Here is a 21,022-nt window from a genome sequence, read left to right on the forward strand (position 1 = left end):
CTCTTTATGCCAGACAAAGCATATCTGAAAGCAGAGCTTTCTCTCGATCAAGGCTGTCGACTCGGTGGGTCGGAGGAGCTCAGCCGCTTGAGAATACAAATTAATGAGAACATGCACGTGCACACAGCTACACGTTCGTGACCGCAGAATACCTGGAGCTAGACAATGCCTGCAGCCATTCAACCACTTCACAAAAGTCCACCAAGGACATTGAGCAACTTGCTAGGAAGCAAATTTTAGATTTAATACAGGGTTTCTGCAGGGTTTAATCAGTCAAATTCAAGACTTTTTAAGACCTTTTTATAACCATTATGATTTGAATTTATGACCTACACGAATTACGATAAATAACTTCTGTCATTAAAACTCCTTTCAAAAGTCTTTATTATTGTCTTTCATTGAGAGTAACAAGTTTTATTATTTAAAGAGTAATTCTATTATGTGTGTGTGTGTGTGCCCTGCGATGGGTTGGCGCTCCGTCCAGGGTGTATCCTGCCTTGATGCCCGATGACGCCTGAGATAGGCACAGGCTCCCCGTGACCCGAGGTAGTTCGGATAAGCGGTAGAAAATGAATGAATGAATGAATGAATGAATAATTCTATTATTTCTTACTTAAGATTAAGAAACTGAAGCCTTTGCCTTCTTTTTCTTGAGTATCCAGAACACAGGAACACTTAACAATTGTAACACTGTAAAGTAACATTGTAAATTAATTATTTTATGGCATTACTTTTACAATAATTTGTACAAAATTACAATACCTTTTACAGCAACGATATGCTTTTCCGACTTTGCATGCGACTTCGAGGCTTTTATGCCTAAACCAGACAGCTCCAACGTCTTCTTACACAGAGTGCAATAGGCTTGATACCGATTGTTAGCGACGGGCTTGAGCCAGCTACTAAACGCACCGTCTTCGAGCCACAGATCGTTAAAGGTACATTTTCCCATTGTGATAGCCAGGATGATTTTAATTAAACTAAGCAGTGACTCAGTATGATACAGTAGGTTCGGAGTTCGCGCGGGTTTCTGTGAAAGTCCTTCCGACAAGTCTGTATGCTGCCGCATGGACCTTGTAGTTCTGGAACGCTGTGATACCAGTGTGATACCACCAAGATTCTTCATACAGAACTACAACAGGCGAAACAAATGAATGCCATTGCCGCCGCGAGCGCATTTTGATTGAAGAACAAATTAATGGACGAGCATATCAATTTAAGACGTGGCTAAATGTTTTTTATGACCTTGTATGGAAAATCTGGACGTTTTTATGTCTTTTTATGGCCTTAAATTCTTATTGTTAAATTTCTGACTTTTTATGACCCCGCGGAAACCCATCAGAGTTCTACACTACAGCTCGGTGAGTGTGTAGCATTTGCCGAAAACCAATTATGTTTCCAGTAAATCCCAAAACTCCTCCAGTCAGCATGATGGTGTGGATAAGATCTGGGTAAGGTCGAGGTTCATAAAAGGAACACGGCTTGAATCTAAACAAGGTTTAGCCTGTTGAAAATTTCTCTTCCACAAAAGCATCTGATGTCCAAAAAAAAAAAAAAAAAAAAAACATGCTGGTTTGCAAGTCAAAATGTCAGTGCTGAGTCAAAACTGTCAAAAACTCCATTTCAGAAGCAGGAAAGTGTGATGAGGCAGAAAGTTCACCCCACTGCTTATCAGCTGCACAGGACCTGAGCAGGAATAGTGTTGCTACTGTGAATATACAATATCTTTTCTGAAGCAATTTCGTTTTTCAACATTAAATGTTAACATTCAGTGGCGAACAGGAGGAGTAATGCGGAATCCCGTTCAGACACAAATGATTTGTTTAAAGTAGAAACTAGGCCACTCCAATACCTGTTTTCCATTCAGCAGCAGACTTGATCTTGTGCTTTGGATCATTGTTTTGCTGAACAACCCACTTTAGATAACATCACAGACTGAAGACTGGACATTCTACTCGAGAGCAGAATTCGTGGTTCCGTCGGTTTTGACACGAAGCAGTAATGCCTTCCTACACCATCACACTACTTCCACCATGATGGAACTGATGTATGACGTTCAATTGGGGAATGTTGTGTTAGCTTTAAGCCCATGTGTAATTATACACGTGTATTACAACACGTTCCAGTCCAAAGAGCATGGCACATCAAGGTGTTATTTATTTATTTTGTCAAAATTGAACCTTGCCTTTAATGGCAGTGGTTTCCACACCTTCTAACTCTTCAATGTACACCATTTTGGCTTGGTTTCTTCCTAACATAAACAATGCCTTGTTCTTCTGAGTTCTTTGTGGACTCCTGGAAGAATCACTAATGAGCTCTTAAAAAAACTTGATAGGTCAGTCACTTCTATTCCATGTTTACTCAATTTGGACATAATGGCTCTTGTTGTAGATTGCTGAAGACCCAGAGCCTTAGAAATGGATCTCTTGAAGAATCTCTTTTTTATCATGCCATGGTATGCTGAGAGTATTGTTTAGAGCTTTTATAATTCACATTACAGGAACAGTTCTATCATCAAGACTGGCAGTAATCAAGCCAGAGTAAGTCTATACTAACTGAACCAATTCAATTTGGTTAACTGGTCTGATTGTGTAAACAAGGAACAATTAAGCTGGAAACAATTCAGTGGCACAAATATGCAAAAAGTAGAAATCAGTATGGGGCAAATATTTTTCCATAACTCTGTATATAGATTATATAGACTCCAAAATCCGAACATTTTCTAACTTACCGTGGCCAAAAGTGTCGCATCATTCGAGTTATAGAATTGAGACGATGTTAAAGACTATGTGACAGAGGATGTCTGTTCAGATAATAAATACTGAATAAAATGGTGAGCAAATTGAGTGAGGTTTGTTAAAGGAGCAAATGAAGTGCCAAAATAGAGGCTTTAATGGACTTACAAAGCAATTATCATCAAAATCCCAGTAATGCCATGCTGTCAAACAAGATCTGCAAAGAAGTTTATCAGTGTCCCACTGTGCCGTTTTATTTTATTAGTCTTTTCCAAACTGTTAGAGTTGTCCTCTGATTGCTAATCAGTCGCTTCAGTAAACACATTAACTCTGACTTTTTAACTAATGTCATATTTGATGTTTAATAGGTCAAACCCATCTCATAACCATATACACACACACACAGGGTGCCATAAGAGTCTTCACAGATGAACACACAACACTAAAAAGTGGCACAAACGCCTTTAAGAATTGTGTGATTCTGGTTGTATTGAAATTGTAAAGAAATTGTTAAACAGCCAATTTAGATGTTGCATATTTTCCATGAACCGTATGCGAGCCACCCGGTGATAATTAAAGCAAGATATTTTAAAGGAAAGGGGTGGAAAAGAGAAAAAGATCTTCAGCAATTGCCCATAAGGATGATTAATGATGTCATGATAGTTTCTAGGGAGATTGTGGATTACAGTGAGATAAGAGACAAATGGCTCGCCTGAGCCTCCTTCTAAGACAGATGAGCTGTAATAAAACCAAAGAAAATGGAAAACAAAAGGTCTTGGTGAGTGTGGAGAACGCCCAAGCTGTCCCACATCCTTTTCACAGTGATGATGGATAGCGATCCTTCTGCTGTAAAGCCAAATCTTTCAAATGCAACCCACGTACAATCCCAAATTCCCATATCTCAGGCTCAATCGGAAAGTAAGACCTAAGCAAAACCGCAGTGTTTTTCAGAAGATTTCCATTCATGTTCCACGAGTCCAAAAGGTTAAAGACGCTCCTTCTATAGTGAGTGTATCATTGTTTTCTGTGCAAGCCGAACGGCTTTGAGTTCAAGCGTGCGTTTGACTCAAATGTCACAGCACCTGATGGCAAAAGTCAGCAATGATTTAATGCTGGCATTTAAAAATCTTTCTGGTCGGCTGCACGCAACAGATTCGTTTTACTGTAGCAGCCCATTACAGTAAAAATAATAACCATAAAAATAACGACACTGAGAAAAAAGTCCAGAATCAACAGAACAGGCAGTAAACTACACGTTTGTCCTTGGACTTGACGTTCTTCTACTAATGGAGTTCTTATGCTGCACCTGCACTCGAGCCTGAATAGCTTTTACAGACTTTTTTTTTAAGCAGTCCATGATTGACACTGTCATCTCTGGCTGGTGATTCCAAGAGCAAAACTAGCCGTGTTTTCTGGGTGAAAGGGATGGCGTACTCCCTCGACTCCCACCGTCTCTGTCCTCGTCTCGATCTAGCCAGTCGTTGCCGTCTGTGAGCTCATGTATGTGGAATAGTGTGGATAGTGCTTTCCACTGAGTGTGTTACACAGTGTGTGACACTGTAGTGGAAAAGAATGGCTTTCACGCGTCATGGACAAAGCATGTATTACATTTCAACCTCCCTGGTTGGTAGCTGGGTTAAAAATGTCAAAAATAAATTAGGAAGAAATAAATAAGGACCCAAATACATCTGAAAAAGTGTTGGCGAGGAGAAAAGACACTGTTGGAGATCTCAGACATATCACTAAGTGTATTTCCTATAATTTGAGTTCACCAACCGCACGAGACGAGCCATACCCGAGTACCTGTGCTGAATTTAGTCAACCTTCTACACACCAATGATTGCTCAAAGTGGTCACTTGCTTTCATGCTGGTAGTTTCATTTAAAACCGAGAACGAAAATCTGTTTGCATGGCAAATAGGCAATGTAAAATCTGTCACACACAACGAAGGTACCAACCCAGACACTACCTTTGAGAAGTGGTGTGTTTTTGGGTTGCACTGGAACTGTGCCGTAATGCCTATGAACACAAACTCGGGTTCAGGAGGTAAATTACCCTGTGTTTGGGTGTGTGTTTGGAGACATAATCGGTAAGCAAATCACATGTGTAACATGATTGTCAGGGAAACGTTGAGGTGAGTTGATACGGTTGAGTTCTCCGTGCAAATTTGTAATGAACTTCGGGTTCGAGAGAGAATCAATGATGCAATCTAACTTACCTCAGCATACATTCCCATTGTAAAAGCCACCTTAATGTAGTTTTTTTGTGTGATTTCCGAGGCAAACCATGTTCTCTCAACAACCTAGTGTGTCGGATTTTATTTTCATCCGTAGTGGGTTTTTGTTTCGCTGTACAATTCCTGACTCATGAGACTCATGATCCAGGCAAATTCGACCATCTCAACAGCTTTCTATTCGCCTTGCCTAGGATATAACACAACACACAGCCCTACTGGCCTTCATAAATATTGTAGAATGACATTTGTGATTTAGCCACAGGAAATAAAAGCATGCTCCTTATTTATTGTTTTTAATAGCTGATGTGATGTAAGACATTTCAACAACACCACAAATAAAAACCACTCAAGATATGAATACTTAAAAAAAAAAATGTGTCTGGGGCATGAAAAAGTCTTGTTTGCTATTCGACTCTCAGTCTGTGCATGTGATTTTTAATAAAAGAATTGTTAGAATCTGCGTGGCTAAATAATATATGAAATATGTATCAATAAACACAAGAGAGGAGAACATATACAAAGCACAGAGGCTTCCTGCTCACGTCGGTAGAACTGAAAGTGCCCGACGTTTCATTAAATAAAAATAAAAAAACAACAACTGCACTAACAGCTCAATCCATCAACAGTTCGCTCTGTAGTCAAAAAACTTGAACACTTTTACAACAAAGGCATATGTCGAAGCACACCTACTGTGTATTTTAATAAAGAATCATCCTCTTTCTAATTCACTATTATAAACACATCACCACCTCTCCACTGCACACCTACACACAGTCAACGTGCTGAAACGATGACAGAATGCTAAATAAATAATGCAGCCTGAGCAAACACCTCATTAATATGACTGCAGATGACAAGCCCTCCGCTTAGAACACAAATGCGTTGGATTGAATTGGGAGAAACCTTGATATTTATGTTAGATAGATAAATAAATAAATAAATAAATAATTCTCCGCTCACTCAAGTGACAACTTAATAACGGTTCCCTGAGCACAGGGACGCTTCAATCGGTCCGTCAAGATAATAATGTGTTGCTACAAAGGGTGGACAAATTATTATTTAAAATAAATAAAATTAAATTAAAAAAAGTGCAACTTGTTACTTTTTTTTTTATTAGGAAGAAAGAATGCTATTTGAAAAATAGGTATTTGAAAAGTGATTGGGGAAAAAAAAGCAAAAATGAGGAAATGAATCATGTAGAAATAAATAAACATGAAGCTGGTTCATTCAGAGGATTTGTTTAGGAACTTCGGTTTGGTTTGGTTTGACAAATATGAACGCGGCAATCGAGTTCAATCGGGTCTTGTTCAGATTACCAATGAACTCTGGAGCAGTTCGCTTGTGGTGAGAAAGCAAAACGCCAACAAACCAACATGTCTATGCATGATGGGATCAGTGATATGCAGCGAGTTTCATGTGCAGCATCAATCGTGAGTTAGTGTCCTTGAATCTTTGACTTCTTTGGATGAAGGAAAGGCACGTCAAGGAAATTCAGAAACAAAGCGTTGTAAAATGATATATATTGGCTATTCTCTGAAACAGGTGAAACCTTAATTTATCCAGACATACAAATTTTAACACTACTTTGGGACAAAGCACAGATCTACAGGTCTGAATCTGAGGGACAATGTCCTTTGATTTTCTGAGTATCTGGGGACAGCTGGCCATCGCACTCATACGTGGCAATTCTGAAACCATGGGCATGATTACAGATTTCTTTCCTCCTTTGCTGCAATTACAGCCTTATTACACTTATAAGGGAAGGTTTTCCATTAGAATTTAGAGCGCACTCATTCAGTCACAAGAGCATTAGTGAGATCAGGAGCTGATGTTGTAAGAGTGAAGTGGTCAGGTGTGAAGTCGTGTGAAGTCGAGGCATGTGGTAGCCTAATGGTTAAGGTGTTGGGCTACCAATCGGAAGGTTGTGAGTTTGATCCCAAGTCCACCAAGTTGCCGCTGTTGGGCCCTTGAGCAAGGCCCTTAACCCTCAACTGCTCAGTTGTATAGAAATGAGATAATGTACGTCGCTCTGGATAAGGGGCGTCTGCCTAACGTTGTAAATGTAAGTCGGTGTTCCGGTTCATCCCATAGGTGTCCAGCTGGGTTGAGGTCAAAGTCAGAGCTCAGTGTAGAACTCTCAGGTTCTTCTAGTCCAAGTTACCACATCATGTCTTCATAGAGTTCACTTTGTACACAGTGGCATTGTCATGCTGACCCTCTTAATTCCAGCGAACAGAAATGGCAATGGAACAATAGAACAAATAGAACGTCATTCCCAATAGACACACGCTCTAGCACCCTGAATACTCAAGCAAACAGCAGTACAGCTGACTCAGGTACGGGATGCATTTGGGAAAGATGTACAGCTACAAAAAGCATCTCTCGACAAGGGAAAAAGTGCTGAATGTTATCGACTTCAACAGCTGAATCCTGATGCAAGAGCGTCTCCGAATAATCCCCGGAGAGAGAGATGGAGTAAAAAAAACAAGGCAGAACGAGACAAAGAGCAATGATCTAATATATTCTAGCCGCAGCTGCTGCACCGATCTGCTGAGCGTACACAGAAGACATTTGGGTTGAAAAATTAACACCGCACTTTTAGTGCATAATGGGACAGACAGTACGGCGTGAGCTACAGCATGATCTCCAGCTGGACATTGCTCTGAAAGCTTCTCTCAGCACTTTGCTAACTCGAGGCTCAATTGTCACCTCATTAATTTCTAATACCGGTGACAAACCTGTAAAGAGATCTGGACCAAACATCAGTCTTTTTATTCTCTTCATCCCTCTGGTTTTATTGATCTTGAAGCTGCAGGTGCAGAAATAGATGACAGGGTTTTGAATGTCGGCCAGAACCCGAAGCCCCCCAAGACCTCATGCGTGCTCGATTCAAAAAGCCTAGGTTGAGAATTAGACATTTGAGCATTGCGCGATAAATTTGGCCAGCGCCAAACCTTGTTTAATGAGCCCCTGTGCTTCCGTCAGAGACTTTCAAACTTTCGTATGAACCCGACAGATTAGCAAAACAAAGGAGGCAGACAGGTTCTTAAAACTGCTGGAGCAAATTGAAGGAGGATTCTGTATTTATGCATGCCTCATCTCCGAGATAAGGTGAGAAAAAGAAGAGTGGTGGCAGGGATTAAATATGAAATATATTGCATGGGAGATTTTTTTTTTTTTTTTAATTGCCCAAAGCATGCAGTAGGAAATTAAACTTTCAGGACTAACTACAGATAAAAGTTCCATGCTGCCTATTTTAAAATCATCTTTAATGGCACGTGTAACAAAAAGGTGACTTGCTGGGGGGAAGAAAAAAAAAAAAAAAGAAAAAGAAAAACATTTTTAAAACCAGACTTACATTTTTAAAACCAGTCCTTTTTTCAAACTAGAGAAAAACCTCTTGGAGCACACCTCCATCCTTTGGAGCAAACCTGGTTCTGCAGATTTTCGTGTTGAAAATAAGCAGAATACTGCAGCATTTCTAATATATTTGTATTTGTCCAGCCCAGTAGGAAGTCATCACCATGAAGAAAACACATGACAGCGACACCATATGGGGCTAATGTGGGTTCTAGCTTTTTCTAGCTTCCCCTAATGGTCACCGGTCCCCCCTACCAAAATGGTGAAAGGAATCCAAAGTGTTTTTTTCAATTTTCAGATAAACACTATCATTTTTGCAGTCTGTAGCCAGATCTGTTTCTCTGGTTGACGGCCGTCTGAACAACTAACGCAGAAGAAATGACTTTCGATCACAGACGAGATATGAGTTTTTGTTTCATGTCTGCCAGCTTAATGTCAATACTGAGCTCCCTGGTGGTGGTGGTATTTATTACTGGCTTATTTTTGACTTGCATTGAGCCCTGTGACCTGCCCGATGAGTCATACTGAAAGGATCATCAGACCTGAAGGAGCAAAGACTTGAGGAAGGGTATAGGGCTTCTGAAGATAAAAAGCCTCAGCAGGGAGACAGTTGTTCAAATTCGATTTTGGTCTTTATTGGCGCACACACACACACACACACACGCACACACACAGACACACACACCTCATCTCCAAGCATCTCAAAGGTAATGCAACAGAGGTAGACACAATTACAATAAGTCTTATCTTCCAATTTAAGTAATAAGTGAGTGTAAACAAAAGCAAATGGCTAAAGTGTCATAGATCCAAACTTGCAAGAAAGTCATTAGCATTTCATAGCACACATTACAGAGATATAAAGGGAGCAGTAAGTCGAACAGCCAGAACGTCTATGCTGTCTGAGGGTAATGTAATGAAAGGTATTAACCCTGGTTAAATGCTACACGGCTGACGGGTCTGATCCGTTTAAAAACTGATTAAACTGAGGTTAGGGTTGTGAGGCGTTATCAGCAATACAACATTTATAAACGAAGCAAATTATAATACCTAAATGAGTCCTACAGCAAGAACACTGGCTGTATTTTGAATGAGGCTCCAGGGACATGGAACTGCAAATATTTGTACCCCAAGCAATGAGTGAAGCAATGAGTGAAGCAATGAGCAGCCTAAAAGAGACACGATCTCTAACAACACAGCTCTTCGAGTTGCTGCAAAGTAAATCGCAGGTTAATATTAAAATTACACTTCTGTAACAAGGATTTATAGAGTAAACAGTCCACAGTGTATAATTGTTGTTCTCTGAGGACATGTTTATTTCATTAGTTTTAGAAGGTGTCTCCAGTGTCAGTGTTTTGTAACAGTTTTTCTGACCCAGGTACCTTTGTAAAGACAAGCTGCAATTAATTCTTCTCTGATGCCCCTTTTCCACCAAAAAGAACCGAGTGCTGGTTCAGAGCTAGCACTGGTGCTGGTTCAGAGTTGGTTCCACTGGCGAACCTTCTAAGAACCGTTTGCCTTTCCATCGGTTAGAGAACCGTCACAGATCCGAGTCTGACGTCACTGTATACGTGTCACGTGTCCCGGCAACGTTAGCGCAGCAGCGGCAAACACAAACACATCAGCAACGGCGGATGTTGCTTTACTGTTAATGCTCATGGCTTTGCAAACCTACATTAGCATACAAACGTGGCGAATCCAACGTGTACGTGCAGCTCCATGTAATTTATATAAACGGAGGTTGTAATCGAGAAGGTACATAACATTATTTTATCATTAACACAGAAAAAAGTTAGTCTTAGCAAATAGCTACCTACTATCATGTGTGCTGATAATGGATCATATTGCGGTAAAGTAAAAGTGTATTAAACATTAGTATACTTAAGGTTCATTACCAAATGCGCTAACAGTAGCCCCGCCCACAGCCCCGCCCCCAGCTCCTGACACAAGCGGTTCTTAAGTCTAGACCAGCAACGTTTTGGTGCTACTTAAGAACCACTTTTCCTGGTTCAGAAAAAAGAAAGAACTGGTTCTAAATTAGGCTCCGAACCAGCACTCAAACTGCCTCGGTGGAAAAGGGGCATAAGAGTCTTATTTTTCTTCCAAAAGAGGAAAAAAATGATAAGCCGGGAATATCAAATCCAAATATTGTTTTGTTAAATATAATGTTAAGATTTCTTCTGTGCAATTGCTCCACTAAACAATAGTAACACCAAATGAGCAGAGTTGACAATGTGTTTTGTTTTGCTCTTATGCTCAGAAGACAGCTTGGTGGTGTGATGGTGAGAGGTTAACATAAAAAGGACATCCAAAGACAGGCACAGCATGGAGAGGAAGATTATAATAAGCTCCTTCGCTTCAACAGTCACCTCCCTCGCTGGAAAACCTGTCGTCCATTCTGATAGCACGAGATTACCCCCGAATGGCCTTGACCTTAAAAGGCAACCAAGAAGTTTTTACTTGGCAGAATGGACTTTCCCATTAGTCATGAACTATAAACCACCTGACCAATCAGAGCAAGTTTAAAAAAAAAAGAAAATAAAAAAGAGAAAGATTCACCGTGACTCCTCTGTGTGGCTTGAACACAAATGAGAGGCAAAGTGAAAAATGTCACTGCGCTGCTTCAATAAGCAACGAGTTCATTTTCTTCACAGTGTCTTGCACCCCAATTCGGCAGCTGACAAATCGGGTAACCCTTCAATCTTCCAGTGTACAGGAAAGTGGCAGGAGAATTTGTCTTCAAAAATTCAATTTCATCCTGGATGGAAATCTTGTTCTGCTTCCACAAAGTGAGATCTATCTCTATTTTTTTTTGATAGAGAAATCAGGATTCATGATACGACAAAGATTTTGGCAACGCACTTAATCCATAGTGACCATGGCCAAAAGATTGTGAACAAGTGGGCAATCGCTCCAACATGTACTTTTTGTTGAACATCCTGTTCCACGTTTAGTTTGAGAGTTGAGCTCATTTAGTGACAAGAGCCTTAGTGAGGTCAGGTACTGAGGAGACATGAGATACTGTTCATCCCAGAAGTGGTCAGTGGGGTCATGGTCAGGGCTCTCAGATGTTCTTCCATTCCAAACTTAATGCATTGTGTCTTTATGAATCTTGGTTTGTGTACAGGGACATTGTGATACTGGAACAAGTTCGGGCCCCTTAGTTCCAGTGAAAAAGATTGTAATGCTGCACTTTACGTTAAGGTTGTCACTTTTTATTCCAGTTTTGTGACACCAGCTTGTGGAAGAACCACATATGGGTTTGATAGTCAGGAGTCCACAAACCTTTGGCCACACAACGTATCTAGCCAAAAGACTTTAATTATAGCCACCATCAGTGAGAATTTCAATCAAGAGTTCAATGTGTCTTCCGTACGTTAATATCAGTTCATCATATCCAGGCAAAGACTTGTACGGCTGAAAGCATGGCTGTAAATATACACAAGGTGTTTCACATTTACAAAATGTTTACAAAAGACACAAGGGTGCCAAAGAGACTGATGAGAACTCATCAGAATAATCAAAAGGTATGATTAAATGGGTTTTTACAAGCCTAATTTCTGAAGATGTCACATTTATCTGAGCTGGATATTGGACTGAAGGCAAACAGAGATACCTGCAGATCTCCTAATTAAAACGGAGATAAATTTAGATAAAGAGCGGAACACTACGCGCCAAATCTCATTAGCTGTTCAAATCTTCACGCAGAGGGAATGTTATGAGAAAAAGTTTGGAAATGTCAACACGAGGCTATTAGCAACAAGCACTGTTGTTCAGCAGCTCTATAAATTATAAAGTTTAGAAATGGGTGACAAGAGTAGCAAACTGAAGCCCTGGGCATACTTAAACACATTCAACTCAAAGCCGTACTCGAGTCTGGGCGCTGAGCAGCACTCGGGACTGGAGAGGAAAAAAAATCTAATATTTATAAGCTGTTCCACAAATGTTTTGGTTTCCAGGAAACTGAAATGATTCGGTTAAAGGTGGTCTAGAAGTGGTGGATAATTAAATAATTGTGAGTGAGCTAGTTTGCTAGATAAGTGCAGTAACTCCGATTAATAAAAATGAGCACGTACATGTTATTATCCACTTCTAATGCCTCTTCAAGAAAAAGACACCAAGTCCTTGGCCAACATTTCAGTTATGAGCTTGTGCAACACAAATTGCATGTTAATCAAGCCTGGCTAGCTTTTTTATTTTTTCTCACTATGTTCAACCATGAGATTAACTGCTACATAAAGGTTTACATTATATTTTCCTTTTTTTTCCACCAATTAAACTATATGACCAAAAGTATCTCGACCCGTGAGCATTAAACCTCTAATTCCAAAATCAAAGGGCAACAACATTCAGCTGCTCCCTCTTTTGCTGTTATTATAACCTCCAGTCATATGATAAGACAAGATGTTGTGCACAAGATGTCAGGGCAAGGCTGTGGGGATTTGTCCATTCAGCCACAAGAGAATTAATGAGGTCAGGGACTGATGTCCCGCAAGAAAGCCACAAAGATGGCGTTTTAATTCGTCCCCAAGGTGTTCAGTGCGATTGAATTCGGTGCTCTGTGAAGGCTACTCAAGCTCTTTCAACCTTGGCAGGCCATGTCTTTATGGACCGCGCTTTGTGTACAGAGGCATCGTCTTGCTGGAACAGATTTGGACTTAAGGCCTTAGTTCCAGCAATGGAAAAACTTAAAGCCAAAGCATTGTGCTTTCAAATTTGTGTTAACAGTCTGGGGAAGGTCCTCCATCCTTCTACTGACAACCAGACCTTGCTTATAAACAAGAGCTACCTTCAGCTGGAAGCAGAGCAGACAGCAATACTAGACTCACAAGTGCTGCTTGTTGTGGTCCTTCGGCTGCTCCCTGTTCAGGATCGTCACAACGGATCATCTAATCAGCATATTTCATTTTGGAACAGGTTTACCATCGGATGGACGCCGTTCCTAAAACAAACCTCCCATTTTATCCAGGCTTGGGATCGGCACTGAGCGTTAATTTCTCGGTAGCTGGGTAGGTTCCGTGCCTAGTAAATCAAACCCGGGTCATAGCCGTGGGAGAGTAGGGTCCTGTCACTGGACCACCAAGGAATAAGGAATACTAATTCTAGATAAGTGTACATGGATAAAAATCTGCCATAGGCTGGTGGCTCAATCACTTCTAACGGTTTTACAGGCTGTAATATGGTTCATTTTAATTCAGAGAAGTAAAATTGGTCAGCACTTGTTCCACAGAATCATCAGCAATCGGGGTGTTTCAATTTAATGTGTCTTACAGCTACTGCAGTGGAAGGGATCTCAGATTCACTGCAGTTTCTCTATCAGCTTAGAGCCTCTGTAAGTTACAGCAAACCCAAATTCACCACCAATAAGACTCCGCCAAGCAACATCACCTGTGAGTGCACTTGAGGTGTGAGTTCACATGTGACCTCTGAGCCATAATTGACCTTGTTGCGCCGTTGAACTGGCATTTCTTTTTCTGAACGTCGCAGAACGAGGGAATTAGAGGGCCAAGCATCTGCTCTATGCAGCATTGTTTAACATGACTCTGAGACTCTCCATCACCTCCATTTTCCTCTCTACATGGCTTGCTAATGGGCTCTTAACACTGGCTCAGGCTGAAGCTAATCCAATCTAAACTCATCTTCCTCTCTTTAGCTGCCGGGCTGCCATCCCATTTTACGATGATGAAGGACGAGAGAAAGCAATATACACAACGGGTTATACTGAGGCGACATTTTTGGAAGTTGCTGTTTTGTTTTGAGACTGCAACAGACGAGAGATTTTGGCAGATGCAAACAAGGGTCTCTGTTGCTAATGGAAAACACAGGAGTTCCTGAGACTGATGAAATTATGTGAATATGAACGAGACCCGTGCTGGCCACGGTGACCCTGTAGGACAGAAGCTCTCAGAGTTTCTCTGTTGTCTAGAAAGAAAACAGGACAAAGCGGGAAATTCCCAATTATATTCCACACAGGAAAGAGAAGCATATCTATCCATCAGAACAAGTGAACTATATTTGTGCACTATTCCTCCTTTGTTTTCTTCCTCTTTATCTCAGACAGCGCTCTGCGATCAGCAGATGGTCAGAAAATAAAGCGACTCTTTCAGTAGTTAGCATGACTTCACCCGTTAAAAAGCCGCATGGCACAAGGGGTCACAAAGAAGCCCGATAACCGTTTAGGGGTAACAGACTTGTTCATGCAAGATTGGAAAACAAAGTAAAACAGACCGTGGCAATAAAAAGATGAGGGATAAGGCTGCAACTGGTTTGGTATGCATGAGAAAGATAGATGTAATGGATTTTTTTAACAGACCAGTTCTGAGACACAGATGTTTATTGTGTTCTAAGCCCAGTAGAGGCCGGGCCTTGTCCTAAACAACAGTGAAAGGATGAACTGACATGCTTACAGTGACACAAAGCAGACGTCTGAGGAAGTCTCAAAGGCCAAAACCATTGAAGCTAAATTAAATCAGTCTGTGAATGAGTCTAGTTATGAGGTATACTGCCATGTAAAGGGTTCACAGATTAAGGTTCCCTTTACTTACTGGATTGGTTACCAAACCAAAACAAATCAAGAAACTCTGGCTTAATAAACCATGAGTAATGATTATGCAACAAAGCTACTTCATGATGGTTAACGCCTGCATTGATTGTTGTTTTGTTCAATCGAGGACTAAAATAAATCTGAGTAAAAGGGAAAAATAAATGTACTCGCAGCCTGAATATTGATCATATACATGACCTTTCTGGATATTGCTTTAGCCTCAGTTAACAAGCTTGATCAGTCATGGTGGGGATATTTGGTTAAAATACATACACACAAAAAAACAAAACACAACAAAAACACCCTAATATGTGATTTGCTACACTATTAACGCTAATGGTATAATAATGAAGTTATTCTCTCTTGCTATGGTTTATGTGAAGTGTTCATGCAGACAAATTATTGAAAAGTAAGTAAAAGGTTTTACTTGATAACATTCTGACAAAAAGCAATCAGATGACATAAAAAAAAATACATCTCTCCAAAGTCATGGGGGTTAAATGCAAACAGTTATAATTACAGAGCAGGACCAAATACACCACCGCTGGAGTTGGACTTGCCCAAGGATTACTTTTAAGAAAATAAAACTTTTTTTTTTTTATTTTATTTTTTTTGCTGTGTTCAAATACAGTCATGCTCATGGCCTGCTCCTCCCTTGGGTTCTGGTTTGGAAGTCAGGTTGTCCTTATGGTGGTGAAATTACTCAATATGATGCAAACCCTGGAAGCTCATGGAGTGTAATTTTAGTTATATTCCAGTGCCACTCAGCAAGCACTCGAACCCACAGAGTCCCAGTCGCACAACCTCGGATCTGTCTGATTGGTAGCCAGAAACTCAGGAGATTTGACAAGTCCACCTGCTTCCTTCTCATATTCTCTCTAAGCAAGACAAGTTGGATGGTGTTAAATGCCCTTTCAAAGAAAGTGTTTCTCACTGTGGTGGTGATGTACTCCAGATGTGATTGGTCCTTTCACAGCAGATACATGACTGAATCAGCCAGGCCTACCTGTGGCTAAAAGGAGAGCTGCAGCAAAAACTGACCTTCATGACATGTGATGTGAGGACTACAGGTCTATAATCGTCCAGTGAGTTGTTTTGTATGGAAAAGGACACAAGAGGGATGTTTTGCACAGCGGTGGCACCTTCTGTTGTTGAAGAGATGCTGGAGGATCCACAGCAGGTAGAAGTAAACCTTCAGTACAATGGGACTGATTCCGTCAGGCCTTGCAGCTTTCCCAAGTTTTAGCCACCCCAGAACCCACAGGTTTAGTCATTTTTAAACAAAACAATATGGGATGTATATCAGTTCTGGCTAATATGTAGCCAGTATACACAACCAGTTATGCTAGTTAACTCTAAGTGACCTGAGCTTTCATTTTGCTATTCTCAAAAGGCTATTAAGATTTGTCCACATCAGCCAAAGTCCTAGACTGGGAACACAAATTCCACTCCATTTGACTCCATTTGGGGAAGTCGTGGCCTAATGGTTAGAGAGTTTGACTCCTAAACCCTAAGGTTGTGGGTTCGAGTCTCGGGCCGGCCACGACTGAGGTGCCCTTGAGCAAGGCACCACACCCCCCTAACTGCTCCCTGGGCACCGCAGCATAAATGGCTGCCCACTGCTCCGGGTGTGTGTACACGGTGTGTGTGTGTGTGTTCACTGCTGTGTGTGCGCACTTTGGATGGGTTAAACACAGAGAACGAATTCTGAGTATGGATCACCGAACCTAGCTTTATGTCACTTCACTTTCACTTCTGTTTTGAAAACAACCCTGAAAGATGTATTAACAGAGCCTTAATCATTTCGGAAAACTTCATGTCAACAGTATTGATGGATTCAGAACCTTGTTCAGGATATAATAATAAAGTTTTAGTACACTTATTCCTTTAAATGTAGTCTAATGCACTGTAGATTTTTACAATCGATGTGTGTTTAACAAAAACGCAGAATATTTTTTTCCACTCCGTGACTTGTATTTGGCTTCGTCGGTGCGATAGGTGCCGGTTCTCAGGAGCTCGTTGGCTGAGATAATTAGCGAGTGCTGAAAGATATGTCTAGCAAATTACTGTGATTGATTTCGCTAATTAAAAATAAGCGCTGAACCGTAGCCTTTACTCTTTCTCGATTTCGGTTCGCAACAAATGGATAGGTGAGAATGTGTGCACCATGGAACATAGACAAACAAGACTCCCACAGTGAACCGGCACAATTACTAAAGGTGATGTTTGTCTAAAAAAGTGAGGTTAGTGGGAGAAAGTACTGAAAGCAAAAAAAGCATCACACGGTGCATAACCATGAGCTGGTTCTTCCTTCACTTTTTTTTTTTTTTTTTTGAATGGTGCTTTTTTTAAAAGCAAGCGTAATTGAAACATGAAGCATGAAGCGCTACTAAAAAAAAGAAAGAAAGAAAAATCGTATGTTTGGTATGAACTTACCTTCCGTGCTACATGAAGGTCGAAGAACGGCTTGCTCCTGACGCTGAAAGGCTCCTTGGTCTTGTCTATTTGACCCATCTTTATTTTCTCAGAGCGAGGGAAGATGATCTCCTTCTCTATACACAGCAGCCGTCTGCTGAAGTCGCACTGGCCCACTGGCTGACCCTGGCAAACAAACCGAAAGTCAATATTAATTTGAATTTCACAGCCAAGAGTTTGTTCGAAAGTAATTAGTCTATGTTTGAAGGAAAAAAAATACATAATTGCACTCATCCATGCGTCTACGCTAAAACATCGCTCTTAATTTACTTTCAACATGACAACACCGTTCCACTTTCCTGTGTTGGACTACCAAAGCATATAATGTGTGTGGGTGGTGTTTTTTTTTTTTTTTTGGAATATTAATTTTGTGGCTGTCTGTTTATTATCATATTAAAGCAAACAAACAGAACACATGTTATAGCACTGTTAAAGTTTGTACATCTTGCACAGCTCTCATGTTTTATATTCATCTTAAAGGGGTGTTAAAACACGATTTCACTTTTCTAACTTTAGCTAGTGTGTAATGTTCCTGTTTGAGCATAAACAACATCTGCAAAGTTACAACGTTCAAAGTTTTAAGCAAAGGGAGATATTTGCTTTTAAAGAAATACATTTCTAAGGACTACAGGAAACGGCCGGTAAGGACTACACGACATTCCTCCAGGGTTGCTGACATCACTAACCCCGATATTTACATAAACCCCTCCTCCGTGAATATTAAATTGGGGGGGGGGGGCATTTAATATTGCTGTGGAGTTAGTAGGCTGGAGTGTCGTTGCCGTGATGCCGACGAAACGCTGTTATTTTCATCCGGATTGCAGGTCCACTTTGTTCAGCCTTCCTAGGGACGGGGAAGTTAGGGATCAATGGTTAAAATTTATTTATAAATTTATTTATAAAATTTATAAGGGGCGTGACGTTGCAGTAGGCGGTTAGCGAATCACAACACACTTGGCCAGCTAACCAATCAAATCCCATTGCTATTTTTGAGGGACTGGCTTCATAGACCCCGGAAAACATCAGACCGTTTTACAAGGAGAGACAGAGCAGTGTAGAATAAAGGTAAAATATATGAAAAATAATGCATTTTTTTTTTAAAAACGAAGCATGAACACATGTTACAGTGCACACCACAAACACAATCAAGCCTTCGAAAAAACTTCGAATAAAGCTGACATGAGAAACGGTGTTCATTTTGAGAGAAAAGTGAGCGAGTCAGTAATGGAGCGACTGATTACCGCTGAACTCATTTGTTTCGCAGATTGTGGTGTATAAGAGGAATCGAATGTGGGTCATGAGCTTATTGGGAAAGAATGAAATTGTGAGTTTCTCATCGCAAAGCCACATCAAAGCAGTGGAAAGAAAAATTTTTCTTTTTAGAGGGGGTGTGTTGAAATAAGTAAAAATAGATAGATAGATCATTTGAAACACATCTTCTGGTGGCATGTAAAATATCTGCTTTTGTGTGTAAATTAATAAAGAAATTCATTATTATAAACGGTTGTATGCAAAGAAAGATGAATAATCGATTAATAATAATAATAATAATAATAATATGAATAATCCTAATAAATCAATAAATAAACAAACAAACAAATAAATAAATAAATAAATATGAAAGAATGTGCAAAGATAGACAGACAGACAGACAGACAGACAGACAGACAGGCAGAAAGAAAGAAAAAAGCCTGAAGATGACCCTATGAATTCTTGGTCATATTTAAAGCCACATTTCCTCTGTGTGTGTGTGTGTGTGTGTGTGTGTGTGTGTGTGTGTGTGTGTGAGGTTGCTGTTAACAGCTCCCACAGACTTGAGTATTCAATCAATCTCTGTCTCTAATCAGTCACTCTGGTGGCAGCCGTCTCCACGACAACAGCATCCCTAAGTCACGGCTGTCTTTCGTCTGCTCTCCCGTGACCCTGGAGGACGACTTCTGACCGCTGGTGAAAGGACGTGTGGTCAGCACTCGACCGTGGACGACAGCTTGTGTGCTCAGCCAACCGGAGAGACGTCTTTGGAGCATTAACCTTACACAGTCGCGGCTGTGGTGAAATACGAACGTGACCATTTATCACCTTTTCTTCCCAGTCAAGTGCAATTCCTCTGAGACTTTCAGTATGCTAATGTGAGGATCTTCTGCATAATGTTAAATACGCATGTGTTATAATTACTGAAGTGTCACACTGTCCGATCTGTACATACGGTGGTACTGAATGATCGATTGGATCCCGGCCTTTTTCCATTCGTCAGCTGTGTCCAGGTCCAGCAGTCAAACCTTTCTGAAGCGATACGGCAATAAATAAACAAAAACAAACTCGCTCTTACTAATACAATGTACTTTTTGGTACACACACACACACACACACACACACACACACACACGTCCTTCTCCAAGACCGGTCTCGTTGTGATGAGCTAATTAATAAACCTTAGTAATAAATAAGTGTGTGTCTTCTGAATCCTTGAGTGCTTACACCAAGATAAACGATATGTCTGAAAGAATTCAAAGCAAAGCTCTGAATGTCAAAAGTTACAGCCTTCACAACTGGAAATCAATAAATAAATGCTACAATCCCTGTGAGCCGCTGCTTTGCATTACGCGATGCTGAGAGTTCAATAAAGATTCAAGAGAGCACAAAAGGGTTTTATTTAAAAGTAAAAATAAATAAATAAATGCATAGCTACTTAAACGTAGTACTGGACTTCATCTTGATGGCAGTTGTGTAGGAAGTGTGTGTATAGGAGAGACTCGATTTCCCTGTAAGTTTCAGGTTATAAGCTTTTGCTTAAATATCACACTGTGAAAGATTCAGAGAACGAATCGTATCCAACACTTATAGCATCCAGCCTCGACTATAAAGAGGAAGCGAACGAAAAGGACGAAAGACACGCTGAGGACATACTCTGCATTTCTTCATCTCAATTTACAAACTGTTAATTTGAGCAAACTTCAAAACGTCGGGATTTTATGTAGTCCTGTAAGCCGTTGAATAATACAATGAGGGTCGCTTTGCAAATCCCCGGCGATTCCGACCTTCTGAAAATTCACGAGGTTCATGTTTAACGATCGACTGGCATTTTAAATTCAGCGCATTTCGGGCTGTCAAGGCGTCGTCATACTACAGCGTCTACTGAAGGCATCTCCACCCCAGAGGGAAAAGATCGATTCATCCACTCAAGAAGGGAGGAATAAATCGCAGGAGCTTTCTAATAAATGGTTAAAAGGGGTAAAACTCATCACTCTCCTACTGTGAAAGTGGAAGGGATTAAAAAATAGTAATAATAAAAAAAAAAAATAATAAATGGATGATTGAGGATTTTCTAAAATCTTATTTATTTCTACAGTATGCACATTCTAAAACGAACAGGTTGGATTTTTTTTTTTTTTCCACTGCAAGTTTTAACTTAACCGCCTCAAGGTTTCTTTTCTATCAAAAGTATTGGCACCCCATGGCATCTGCCTTACTGTAAAGACCAGCACTGAATGATAAACCGTCAAAACAAAATGTTCCCTCGAACGCCTGCGAACGTGTCTGGAACTTTGCCCAAAAGCTTCACCCCGAGACATGTGGATGCCAAGAACACGCTGTAAAAAGGTCAGGAGATCGTCTTCCTGGAATTAAACTGAAAATGCCTTTAAAATATTAAAAACGTTCAGATTAGTTCTTTTC

General features: G+C 40.5%; 1 protein-coding gene across 1 annotated transcript in view; it reads right to left on the bottom strand.

The window, feature by feature from the left end:
• Positions 1-21,022, bottom strand: part of rngtt (RNA guanylyltransferase and 5'-phosphatase) — a 95,706-nt gene that overhangs the window by 29,563 nt on the left and 45,121 nt on the right. Inside the window, exon 11 of the mRNA XM_060883171.1 lies at positions 17,309-17,473. Coding sequence (XP_060739154.1) covers positions 17,309-17,473 — 165 coding nt within the window. The remainder of the gene's footprint in view (positions 1-17,308; positions 17,474-21,022) is intronic.

The sequence above is a fragment of the Tachysurus vachellii genome, chromosome 12 (genome assembly GCF_030014155.1).
Source record: "Tachysurus vachellii isolate PV-2020 chromosome 12, HZAU_Pvac_v1, whole genome shotgun sequence".
Lineage (NCBI taxonomy): Eukaryota > Metazoa > Chordata > Actinopteri > Siluriformes > Bagridae > Tachysurus > Tachysurus vachellii.